We start from the raw sequence: 13,846 nt of genomic DNA on the forward strand, positions 1-13,846 counted from the left end.
CAGTCTCCCAACAATTTTGGTCATGAGGAGGTGCCAGTATTGGACTGGGATGGCCAATGTTCAAAAATCACACAACACCAGCTTATCATCCAACAGGTTTATTTGGAAGTACACACTTTCAGAACGCTGCTCCTTCTACCTGATGAATTTTGGTGTCATCCGCAAAGTTACTAAGTATATCTTCTAACTTCTTATCTAAATCGTTTATATAAATGACAAAGTGGACCCAGTATCGTATGCTACTACATGTTTTATACTATTCAAGAGATTCATTTGAACGCAGTTGTCTACAACTAATATGATTCCTTTTTATTCTTGACTAGAAACTCAATATCTTTATTCACCCATTGTTCCGTAATCCTAGTAGCCTTACTTTTCACTCTTACAGGAACATAATGACTTTGAACTCATGTTATCATACTTATCAGACATCCCTTAACCTGCAAACAGTCTACTCCAATTAATTTTTGAAAGTTCTGGTCTCACAACATTAAAGTTTGCCTTATTCCAATTAAAAACTTTTTATGGAAGGCTTCTCCTTTTCCATAACTATTTTAAACATTGAATTATGATTGCTAGACAGTCACTTGCCCTGCCTATTACCCAAGAGAGGGTCACATTTTGCTCCTTCTCCAGTAGGAAACTTACATAATTGATAAAGCAAATTTTCTTCAGTCCATTTAACAAATTCTTTGCCATCCAAACCGTTAACACTATGGTAATCCAGAGTCAGAGTGTGGTACTGGAAAAGCACAGCCGGTGAGGCAGCATCTGAGATTCTCCTGCTTCTCGGATACTGCCTGACCTGCTGTGCTTTTCCAGCACCTCACTCTGATCCCCAGCATCTGCAGTCCTCACTTTCTCCATATGGTAATCCAGTCAATGTTTGGAAAATTAAAATCACCACTTATTGCAATCTTATTATTCTTACATCTATCTGAGAGCTGTCTACATAGATAGTTCTGGGATAACGTGCATTCTGGCAGAGTGATTTGGCTATTACATTGCTGAAGAATTAAGGAATGGTATTTTTGGGAACGCTTACCTGATGAAGCCACAACCATCTGATGAAGGAGCAGCGCTCTGAAAGCCAGTGCTTCCTATTAAATCTTTTGGACTATAACCTGGTGTTATGTGATTTTTAATTTTTTTACATCCCAGTCCAACACCGGCATCTCTAAATCATAATTACAGCAGTAATGCTTTCCTTTATCACAATCACCACTCCCCCTCCTGTTTTGCCTCCCTTTCTAGCCTTTCTGTGGCATCTGAAACCCAGAACATTGAGCTGCCAGTTCTATCAATCCCTCAGCTAAGTTTCTGAAATAACTATGACACCCAATCCCATGTTCCCAAGCATACCCTGAGTTCATCTTCCTTATCTGTAAGACCCCTTACATTGAAATAAATGCAGTTTAATTCTTCAGGGTTAGTTCATTTTCTGACTTGCTCTTGTCACATACTCCTGGAATACAACTAGCATATTATCCCGTAAGGATATTGGTCCCTTTCCCGTTCAGGTGAAACAGAGATCCCCATTACCCAAGAGCTTGAATCCCTGGACATTACACTGTCTCTTCAGCCATTGATTATCTTCTTTATCCTTTTATTCCTTCCCTTATTTGGCTTGGCACTGGGAATAAATCTGCAATTATTACTTTTGAGGTTTTTTTTAAATCTTCTACTGTCTGTGTGGAGTTTGCACATTCCCCTCGTGTCTGCGTGGGTTTCCTCCAGGTGCTCCAGTTTACTCCCACAGTCTAAAGATGTGTAGGTTCGATGGATTGGCCATGCTAAATTTCCCATAGTGTCCAGGGATATCCAGGCTGGGTGGATTAGCCATGGGAAATGCGGAGAATGCAGGGAATACAGGGATGCGTCTGGGTGGGATGCTCTTTGGGAGGTCAGTGTGGACTAGATGGGCTGTTTGCACACTGTAGGGATTCTATGAACCTGGACAGTATCATAGATTCACACTCACTGCCGCAGAATCTCCTGTCTGTGCCCTTGACCGGAGAGTCTGTATAACAATTGTTCTTTTAAATTTTGTCAAACCCTGGCTAAGTTAAGATTCATGTGGATCGTAACTTTAATTAGAGAGACCAGTGGTTCAGGCTGAATGTTGTTTTTTTTTAAATAGATTGACAACTTTTGTAAAGTCCAGGCAAAGAAACCACAAAATAACTGACTTCTGTTTTTCTCTCTCCAAGAGAAAATATGCTCAACATTGAAATTGTTTTTGCTGCATGTTTCCTGCCAGCAGTCCACCTGACTTCCACTATATTTTTGACCACCTCTTCCTCTGTGTGATTTAGACTCTTGCTGAGTCACTGATCTTTTGTAAACAAGTTTATGTTGTTAAGTGATCATGCCTCTTTTTCCTATGTGAGGAGGGAAGTTGAGTGAGGGACAGACAAGCCCCAGTGGCTCATTTCATCATCACTTTGATTACCTGGTTTATGTCCAATCTGAGATGACAGCTTCTTTTCAACTTTCTGCTCAGTAATAAGTTCTTGCTGCTTCCTGTGCTGAGGTCTGTTGTTTTGAATAGCTTCCCCATCTCAGTGGTCAGGGCAGGGAGTCTGCAGTGAGATATAATTCAAGGCTTGTTCTCTCTGGTGATAACTTTTATTTGACAGTTGCTATTGTAATTTAAAATGCTTGTAGCAACGCAAGCCGGGAACATTTCTGTGCTTTCACTTCCTGTGAATCATAATTCTTAGTAATTGTTTTCAGTTACCAGAAATATGTCAAAATAAGGAGAACAATATGAGTGTGCTGAGGTAATAATTTCAAATTTAGGTGGGACTTAACTTTTGGTGAAACCATCTCCTTAAGAATGCTTTCTTAAAAAGAAATTTGTCGAATGTGTCTGGAGATCTTAAGAACGTAAGAAATAAGAGGACAAGTAGGCCATTTGGCCCCTCAAGCTTGTCTTGCTATTCAACAAGGCCATAGCTGATCTATTTCAAAAACCTATCTACTTCCTCTTTAGCATTTTCACCGTTCACAAATCTCTGGGGTAGAGAATTCCAGACATTCACAGATCTCTGGGATAGAGAATTCCAGACAGTCACTAACCTCTGGGAGAAGAAATTTATTTTTCTCAGTTTTAAATGTTTGTACCCTTATTCTGTAACTATATCTCGTAGTTCGAAATTCTCACACTAATAAAAGCATCTTCTCAATCTCCCAGAAAAGCCCCGTCAGAATCATGGCTGTTTCAACAAGAGCAGCCCCCTTTCTTCTAACCTTTAATGAGGAAAAAGACACGACCCTCTCTCCCTCGTAGCCCTACGCACGGAGGGAAAAAACACCATTTCGACAGGGACAACACATCTATCCTGGGACGGGCTCAGCAAAGACATGCCAGACAATTCCTAGAGGCCTGGCACTCCAACCACAATGCCATAAACAAACACATAGATCTAGATACCAACTATCAACCCCTCAGAAAACAAACAGGAAATGACATCACCACAAACCCCAGGAACCCCATCCAGGAGAAAGATATAAATAGAAAGCAGGAGACAACAGCTTCACTTCACTTGGAGGTTGCCACTGATGATGTTATCTAGCCAGGTAATGAAACGTCTGGATATCAAACCTACAGCTCAGCGAGCAAACCTACACCCTAAACCTCAACCTGAGCTACAAACCTTGCAAAAAAGGCAGTTTTAGCAGTTTTTGATAAGGTAACCCTGTCTTCCCATGAATCGGCATGGCGAATCCCTTTTGAACTGCCCCCAATACCAGTATATCATTTTTAAATACAGGGACCAAACTACATGCAGCACTCCAGGAGTGGCCTCCCCAACCTGTTTAGCTGTATGAAGACTTTCTGTTTTAAAACTCCAACCCCATAGCAATGAAGTCCAAAATTCTATTTGCCCTGTTCATTACTTTCTGTATCTACATGGTAATGTTTTTGTTTCATGTACAACACTACCCAGATCTCTCTGTGGTGTATGCTTTTAGAGTCTAGATTAGAGTGGTGCTGGAAAAGCACATCAGGTCAGGCAGCATCCGAGGAGCAGGAAAATTGACGTTTCGGGGCAAAATGAAGGGCTTTTACCCGAAACATTGATTTTCCTGCTCCTCGGATGCTGCCTGACCTGCTGTGCTTTTCCAGCACCACTCTAATCTAGACTCTGATTTCCAGCATCTGCAGTCCTCACTTTTGCCTGTACGCTTTTAGAGTCAATCTATTCAAGTAACAGACTGTCTTTTGATTCTTCCTACTGGAGTGCAGTGATCTCTCACCTTCCTACCTTAAACTCCATCTCCCACATGTTTACCTGCTCATTCATCCCGTCGATATCCTCTTGCTGATTCCTTATGTCCTCACCACAACGTGCCACCTCCCACCCCTACCTATTCTTGGATCGTCAGCAAATTTGGATGTGCTGTGCCTCCTCCTTCAAGTCATGAATGAAGATAATAATTAATTGAGGCGTTATCTGGTACCTTTTTGTGCAGCACCTCATTGACCCATTGAGACTAGTGATCATAATTCTATTTGTTTTAAAATAGTTATGGAAAAGGATAAGCCTTTCATGAAAGTTACATTTCTTAACTGGAGTAAAGCAAATGTTAATGGTATGAGACAAGAACTTTCAAAAGTTGATTGAGTAGGCTGTTCACAGGTAAGGGGATGATGTCAGTGGGAGGTTTCAAAAGTGTATTAATGAGGGTTCAGTGGCATTATGTTCCTGTTAGAGTGAAGGGTAAGGCTGGTAAGTAGGGAACATCGGATGAATAAAGATAATGAATCAAGAATAAGAAAGAATCATAGTTTAGATAACTGGGAGCAAATTAATCTCTTCAAGAACATAGAGTGTAAGGTTATTCTTAAGCGACAAATCAGATGGGCAAAAAGGGGATATGAGATAGTCTTAGCAGATAAGGTCAAAGATAATCCAGAGGTTCTACAAGTACGTTAAGAGCAAAAGAGCAACTTGAGAGAGAATAGACTCCTTAAATATCAACGAGTTCATCTGTGTTGAATCTCAGGAAATGGGAGAGATTCTACAAATGAATATATCGCATCAGTTTTTATGGTGGAGAAGGAAATGAAGGCTAGAAAACTCAGGGGAATAAATGTTGATGTTTTGGAAACAGTTTACATTACAGAAGAGGAAGTGGTAGAAAACATGAAGGTGGATAAATCTCCAGGACCTGGTCAAATGTGTCCCAGGATGTTGTGGGAAGTTAGGGAAGAAATTGCGGGGCATATTTGTATCATCCATAGCCATGGGTGAGGTGCCGGAAGACTGGAGAGTGGCTAATGTTACACCTTTATTTAAGAAAGGTTGTAAGGAGAAGCCTGGGAACTATAGATCTGAGAGTCTGACATTGACGGTAGGCAAATTGTTGGAGGTGATTCTGAAAGGTATGATTTATATGCATTTGGAGAGGCACGGACTGATTAGGGACAGTCAGCATGGTTTTGTGCATGGATGCTGTGTGTCTCAAACTTGTTTACGTTTTTGAGGAAGCAACCAAAATGATTGATTGGGGGCAGAGCAGACATTGTTTCCATGGACCTTAGTAAAGCTTTTGACAAGGTTCCACATGGTAGACTATTTAGTAAAGTTAGATCCCATGGGATTCAGAGTGAGCTTGCCAATTGGATACAAAATTGGCTTGATGGTAGGAGACAGAGGATGGTGTTTGAGGGTTGTTTTTCACACTGGTGGCCTGCGACCAATGATGTTCCAAAGGGATTGGTACTGGATCCACTTCTGTTTGCTATTTATGTGAACTATTTGGATGAGAATAAAGAAGGTATGGTTAGTAAGTTTGTGGATAACACCAAGATGGATGGGAGAGTGGACATTAAAGAAGGTTATCTTGATCAATTGGGTCAATGGGCTGAGGAGTGGCAGATGGAGTTAAATTTGGATAAATGTGGTGTATTGCATTTTGGTAAAACAAACAAGGTCAGTACTTATACAATTAAAGTAGGGCCTTGGGTAGTCCCACTGCAGCCCCCAGGTCCTCTCCTCTGCCCTGAACCTCTTCAGTCACGTCGTGAAGCAGACTTGCTACCACAGCCACATCTCCTTCCTCAGTACCTGCCTACGGAACCAACTGATCCCACATGGACTCGGGACTACATTCAGACCAACATAATTTGGATCTGAACAGGCCAACCAGTACAGATTACAAATTCAAAACCACCAGAAACTGTTCTCCTTCAGGATCCTTCGCTCCACACTCGCAGCCATATGCTGCCACCTTATCTCTCGACAGTCAGCCTTGCCTCAACTGAGGGCAACACTCTCCCAGAACTGCAAAGGACCCCTGCTGTATAACATCCTCAAAAGATTTCACACACCTAACAAATGCTTTTTCTACACAATATCGAACATCAAAAACTGTAAGTACAACAAACGTTGATGTACCCACCTCAATAATCGGGATTCCCCGACCATTCCAGAAGCATCCCCCAGCCTCAGGAACTGCTCAGACACCATCAACCATGACGCCATGCCAGCCACCATCACCGCGGGGAACTCTAACATCATTTCCTCCCTCGCTGCTCGACAGCCCGCAGCTACGGCTTCTCCATGAGTGCCGGCCAGGCACCCGCTGCTGTGACCGCTACAAGATCTGCTGCCGCCGATACCAATGCAAGGCCCAACCAGAATAACATTTCCAACCCCTTTTTCTGCCGCAGCCAGTTCTGCCCCACTAATCCCACTCACCTGAACACCACCAATACCCCCCTCCCCCTGTGGATCCCACTGTCGCCAATTCCACCCTCTTCCACCCGAACCCAGGGTGAGCATCACTTTGATAAATGACATCACCCCTATTCCCGCCCCCCCCCTCCCACTACTACACCCACTCCAGTTACAGTCTCCACCCCCATTCTCCACTCCAGCCCTATACCAGGTCCTAGCTTTTAGCTCCAGCCCTGCCGAGTTGTCACCAACTCCCCCCCCCCCCCCACCCCCCCCACCCCCACCGACCTCCCCATCACTGAGGATGAACGATCAGACCTTAGCAAAGGCCATACCTTCATCCCCCTCCACTTCCAGATCAACAAATTCAACACACGTTGCGATATCGAATATTTCTTCTGCTGCTTCTGCCTCCAAGCTTGCTTTTTTCAATCCGGTCTCCTGCCTACCTTCCAAGGACCCCTTCACTCTCCTCCAACACCCTCCATTCACCTAGACACCCCGCGCTGGCCTATTACCCGCCCTTTACCTCTTTATTTCTAACTGCCGGCAAGACATTGCCCACCTCAACCTGTCCACCCCCCTCACCCACTCTAACCTCTGACCCTCACAATGTGCAGCCCTCCCCACCCTCTGCTCCAACCCCAACCTCACCATCAAACCAGTGGACAAAGGGGTTGCAGTGGTAGTTTGGCATACTGACCTATATATCGCTGAAGCTAGGCGCCAACTTGAAGACCCCTCCTCCTACTGTCCCCTCGACCACTACCTCACCTCCCATCACCAAATCATCATCTCCCAGACCATATGCAACCTCATCACCTCAGGGGATCTCCCACCCACAGCTTCCAACCTCATAGTTCGGGAACACTGTATCACCCGGTTCTATCTCCTACCCAAGATCCACAAGCCTGGTTACCCAGCTGCCCCATCGTCTCAGCCTGCTCCTGCCCCACCGAATTCATCTCCACCTACCTCAATATTATCCTACCCCTCTGGTCCAGGAACCCCCCACATATTTTCAGGACACCACCTACACCACCCTCCACCTTCTCCAAGACGTATGGTTCCCTGGCCTCCAAGCCCTCCATTTCTTCCATTCCTGATGTCCTCACCAGTACCCTTCCACTGACACTCTAATTTGCTTGGCTGAACTGGTCCTCGCCCTCAACAATTTCTCCTTTGAATCCTCCCACTTGCGCCAGACAAAAGGGGTAGCCAGAGGCAACCGCACGGGCCCCTGAAATGCCTGTCTCTTTGTCAGCTACATGGAGCAGTCTATCTTCCACAGTTATACTCGCATCATTCCCCATCCTTTTCTCCGCTACATTGATGACTGTATTGGCGCTACCTTGTGCTCCCACGAGGAGGTTGAACAGGTCTTCAACCACCCCAACCTTAAATTCACCTGAACCATCTCACGCACTTCCCTCCCTTTCCTGGACCTCTCCATCTCCATCAACGGTGACCGACTAAACACTGACATCTTCTACAAACCCACTGACTCCCACAACTACCTGGATTACACCTCCTCACACCCTGCCTCCTGCAAAACTGCTATCCCTTATTCCCAATTCCTCCACCTCTACTGCAACTGCTCCCAGAAGGGCCAATTCCAACGTAGAACACATCAGATGGCCGCCTTCTACAGTTTCTCCTCCCACGTGGTTGTTGGTTCCCTCCAGCATATCTCATCGACTTCCCACATCCCACCCTCAAACACCACCCCTCCAATCGCAAGAAGGACAGAACAACTCCCCCCTCACCCCCACCCCCACCCCCACCCCAGTCCTCACCTTCCACCCACCAACTTCCGTATACATTGCATCATCCTCCACTGTTTCTGCCACGTACAAACTGACCCCACCACCAGGGATGTATTTCCCACTCCACCCCTATCTGCTTTCCGTAAAGACTGTTCCTTCTATGACTGCCTCATCAGGTCCACACCCCCCAACAACCCACCCTCCCCTCCTAGCACCTTCCCCTGCCACTGCGCCCACACCTCCCCCCTCACCTCCATCCGAGGCCCCAAAGGAGCCTTCCACATCAAAGTTTCACCTGCACTTCCACACATGTCATTTATTGTATCAGTTGCTCCCAATGCTGTCTCCTCTACATTGGGGAGACAGGATGCCTATTCACAGAGCGCTTCAGAGAACATCTCTGGGACACCCACATCACCCAACCTCACCACCCCATGGCCGAACACTTCAAATCCCCCTCCCACTCTGCCAAGGACATGCAGGTCCTGGGCCGCCTCCATTGCCACTCCCTTACTATCCGATGCCTGGAAGAAGAGAGCCTTATCTTTTGCCTCAGGACCCTCCAACCCCATGGCATCAATTTGGATTTCACCAGTTTCCTCATTTCCCCTCTCTCCACCTTACCCCAGATCCAACCTTTCAGCTTAGCACCGCCCTCATGACCTGTCCATCTTCCTTCCCACCTATCATCGTTACCCCCACCTCCATCCACATATTGCGCACTCAGCTACGTTTCCCCCTCTTCCCCCACCCCCCCAACAGCCCCACCTCCCATTTATCTCTCCACCCCACAACGTCAATTTTCCTGCTTCTCGGATGCTGCCTGACCTGCTGTGCTTTTCCAGCACCATACTCTCGACCCTTGTAGAACAGAGAAACCTAGGGATTCAGGTACGTAATTTGAAGTTTGTGTCACATGTAGACAGGATGGTTAAGAAGGCATTTAGCACACTTGCCTTCATTGCTCAGACCTTTTAAGTATGAGAGTTGGGACATCATGCTCAGGTTATATGGAACATTGGTGAGGCCTCTTCTGGAGTACTGTGTCCAGTTCGAGTCACCCTTCTATAGGAAGGATATTAGCAAGCAGGAGAGAATTCAGAAACGTGCTGGTAAGGTTCATTCCTACTGTTCATTCCTAGTTGCCCTTGAGAAAGTCAAAGTGGAAAAGATGCATCCATAATGCTGTTTGTACGGGAGTCCAGGATTTTAATCTATCAATGATTATGGAACAGAGTGTAGAATTAGGTTTATTGTCACATGTACTCAGTGTGTATTAGGGAGAACAGTGAAAGATTTACAATGTTGCCCTGCAAGGCACCATTTTAGGTAAAAGTACCTAGGTACAAAATAGATGGATAAAGAGAGTAAAATTACATTACCTTACAGTTAATTGTAGTATAAGTTAGGAAAATAAGAACTAAGGTTAAAAAGGTAAACATTAGAGCTTTCTATAAAGGGCCTGAGGTAGGTCAATGCAGAGGGCTTTCACACATGGTCGGACCGGGCTCTCAAGCTGCTGAACACCTGCACCAGTCCCAAATCCAATATCTGTCCTCACTCTGGGCACACTTACCAACCCACTCCTCTCTGGGCCTCCAGCCCACTGACCGCCCCTGGTCTGGGCCTCCAGCCCACTGACCGCCCCTGGTCTGGGCCTCCAGCCCACTGACCGCCCCTGGTCTGGGCCTCCAGCCCACTGACCGCCCCTGGTCTGGGCCTCCAGCCCACTGACCGCCCCTGGTCTGGGCCTCCAGCCCACTGACCGCCCCTGGTCTGGGCCTCCAGCCCACTGACCGTCCCTGCCATACTGATGTCACTGTAGCTCCAAGGTACTTTTTTTTAACAAAACACTTAAAAGACTAGAAGAGAGGAGAAGAATGAGAAAATAAAGATAAAGCAATAACAAACTGAATGAACAGTCCCCGGATGCTGCCTACTCTGTTATTGTTATCTGTTTTTTTTTAAATACAGAGGAACCTCAATTATCCGAATGAGACGGGTGGGGAGTATTTTGTTCGGATAATTGAATGTTTGGATAACACAGTTTAACCAAGTGTCGGGACTTTGCGATTGTTCATATGATCTGAAATTCGGATAATCGACGTTTGGCTATTTGAGGTTCCTCTGTATATGTGATATATATCCAGGCCACAATAGTGTTTGACTGAGGGAACTTGAAGGTGATGGTGTTCCATGCTGTGTTCACAACGACTGTTGCCCTGTGGTCACAAGATTGGAAGTTGCAGTTATGATGATGCTGTCACTTTAAAAAGGTTATTTTGTCCATTTTTTAAAAAGAGGTGCCAAAGAATTTAGTTGAGCAATAAAAGAGAAGTGGCCAGTCCTCCCAGATCAGGTTTTTTTATATAGCTGTAACAGTCACTAGATGTGAGAATCCAGGAGAGTTTCAAGCTTCAGTAAAGAATTCCTCTGACTTCCTTCTGAAATCTCTCTCTGGATGTTGTTTTATCCTGCCTGTAAGAAGCTGTGTTTGCATTTACTTTTTTGCTAAGGGGTATGTTTATAAGATGTCACTACATTGGAACAGTTAATTAGTTGAGTTGCTGTATCTGGTCAGTTAAGCTTTCCACTAGATAAGTTATTGTAAATTCCATTTTCTTTCATTTGTGTTTCAACTGTAGTGTTTAAATAAATTCTGTTTTGCTTAAAGCCGAGTGGTTTGTCCAGCTGCACCACACCCACTTCATGTCTGCGTTTTAAACTAAGTATAACGTAGGATCTAGGCCTCCTTTAAAATATTTTGAGATGTCTGACTTGCTCCATAACAGTTAATGATGTTTCATGGGTTTCTGCAATGTATGTTATAATGCTGTCACCATGATACACCACGTTTACAACATGTCAAAACCAAGAGGGTAAATCAACTTTTTTACTAATACACACTGAATCAATCCCTGACTGATGCTGAGTTAACTGACCTTGGAATTGACTGTAAAAGGGACAATGACATTTGAGAGAACCAAAACATTCTGTTCCATTCCTGGTCACCTATCCAGTGAGTGCTATAAATGTCAAGTTAGAGTGAAAAGCAGGATTGTATTTATCTGTGAAGCATCTTTTCTTACTTCTCCACATCAAATGTCAACAAACAGCGGTATCTCTGCCCTCTTTGTCTGATGCAAAAAGATTCCCTGCCAATCTTCTTGAAAAAAATGGCAGAGGAGTTCTTTCAGTGCTCTGGCCATTGTTTATCCTTCAGCTATCATCACTGAAACAGACCATGTAACTATCATCACTGAAGCAGACTATGTAACATTACGTTATTTACATAATGTGCAAATTAGCTGCTATATTTCCTATATCATAAGTGTCTAACTGCACTCAAAAAGGTTATTAATCATTGTAAAACATTCTTGGATGTCTATAAATCTTGAAAGAAGCTGAGTAATTGCAATTTATTTTCAGACTTTCACTCATTCTCCACTCTGAAGTTGACACCCTCGCAGTAATCAGCAAGTTCAGATTGCAAGAGAGCAAAAACTAGATTAAACCAATCTCTGATTGGACATGTGAATATCTCATTTTCCAAATGTTGCTTTTCTACAGAGTGGAGAGTATGCGGGTTATCTTTGGGACAGCAGTGCTGGAGTCGAACTGAAAACTGCCTTTCTTCTGGAGAACGCACACACCAATGGAAATGGGAAACCCTGTGTCTCCAAGCCTTACGTTGCATGTTTCAAGGTGAATGACCTTTTTCTGCCTCTTCAACAGCCTTGCCTCTGTGGTATTCTTAAAACAATTATGTTGGTTTCTTGCATAAATGTGAGCAAAGTCAAACCGCTGCACATGAGCAGGTTGACAGGTAACTCAGGCAGGGAATAACTTGTTCCTCTGAGATACAAGTATCCAAGAGGCAATTTGATTGAAACGTATAAAATCATTAATGCTCTTGACAAGGTGAATATGGAAAGTATGTTTTCTCTTGTGAGAATCTAGAACTAGGAGCCCATAAGACAATTCGATATAGGAGCAGAGGTAGACCATTGAGTATGTTCCACTATTCAATGGGATTATGGTTGATCTGATAATCTTGAATTTCACTTTTCTGTTTTTATCCCTTTAATTCTCGAATCCCTTAATGATTGGAAATCTGTCCATTTTAGCCTTGAATATGCTTAACACTCCAGATTTGATACCCTCTACAGTAAAGAATTCCACAACCCTAAAAGAAAACAGTCTCTTCAACTCTGTCTTAAATGGGTGACTTCTTATTCTGACATTACATGCTCTGGTCCTACGCTTTTCGTCATGGACAAACAACCTCTCCATATCTACCTTGTCAAATCCCCAAAAGTCCCCTGTCATTCTCTAAGCTCTAATGAGTACAAACCCAACGTATACAGCTCCTCATAATAAAATCCTCCAGTTTTGGGATCCACATTGTGAACTGTCTCTGAACTGCCTCCAATGCCATTAAAGTATTCAAAGTCTTTACTTGCACTGCCTTTTAAGGAAGAGTCAAAGATTGTGGCGCTGGAAAAGCGCTGCTGGTTAGGCAGCATCCGAGGAGCAGGACTCTTGATGAAGAACTTATACTCGAAACGTCGATTCTTCTGTTCCTCAGATACTGCTTGACCTGCTGTGGTTTTCCAGCACCACTCTCTCTGACTCTGATCTCCAACATCTGCAGTCCTCACTTTCTCCTTTTAAGGAAGAGTTCCAAAGACTCATAACCGACTGTGCGAGGGACATCTCTGTTGTCTTTGGGCAACCCTTTATTTTTAAACAGTAACGTTTAGACCAAGGCTACTTAACAAAAGCTCATGGTGTCGACAGTGGTTTATTAGCATGGACAGAGGATCAGTTAACTAATAGAAGACAGAGAGTGGCTAAAAAGGGAGAATTTTCAGGATGACACAGAAGGAATGCACACAACCAGCCTGTAAATCCTTCCAATATTCCACACCATTTCCAAAGGGAAGAAGATGTCATGATTTGCAAACAATCCTGGAGGAAGTGGGTACTGCAGATGCTGGAGATTAGAGTCCAGATTAGAGTGGTGCTGGAAAAGCACAGCAGGTCAGGCAGCATCCCAGGAGCAGGAAAATCGACATTTCGGGGAAAAGCCCATTTCTGTTGAGTGGCGGTGCAGGCCAAATGGCCAGACAACTTATTCTCGTTTCTATGTCTTGCTTTCTTAATGTACCATATACAATAGCTACATACTGAGCTTGCTAATAAAAAATATATCTATCTACATATTAATTAATTGAGAAGTGGCTATAATAACAATATAAGAGCAAGCCTGGGATATAGGAGATATTATCTCATTCACTTTCCATGAAATGAGAGAAGAATTATCATAAGTCGGTTGTAAATCAGTAAAGGAAACTGGGAGGAGTTATCCAGTATGAATGGGAGTTATGC

General features: G+C 44.1%; 1 protein-coding gene across 4 annotated transcripts in view; it reads left to right on the forward strand.

Moving 5' to 3' along the window:
* LOC140465081 (endonuclease/exonuclease/phosphatase family domain-containing protein 1-like) overlaps positions 1-13,846 on the forward strand; it is a 155,262-nt gene that overhangs the window by 123,019 nt on the left and 18,397 nt on the right. For all 4 annotated transcript variants that reach the window (XM_072560933.1, XM_072560937.1, XM_072560935.1 and 1 more), the window contains one exon: positions 12,026-12,160. In XM_072560933.1, coding sequence (XP_072417034.1) covers positions 12,026-12,160 — 135 coding nt within the window. The remainder of the gene's footprint in view (positions 1-12,025; positions 12,161-13,846) is intronic.

This window comes from Chiloscyllium punctatum, chromosome 41, assembly GCF_047496795.1.
Source record: "Chiloscyllium punctatum isolate Juve2018m chromosome 41, sChiPun1.3, whole genome shotgun sequence".
Lineage (NCBI taxonomy): Eukaryota > Metazoa > Chordata > Chondrichthyes > Orectolobiformes > Hemiscylliidae > Chiloscyllium > Chiloscyllium punctatum.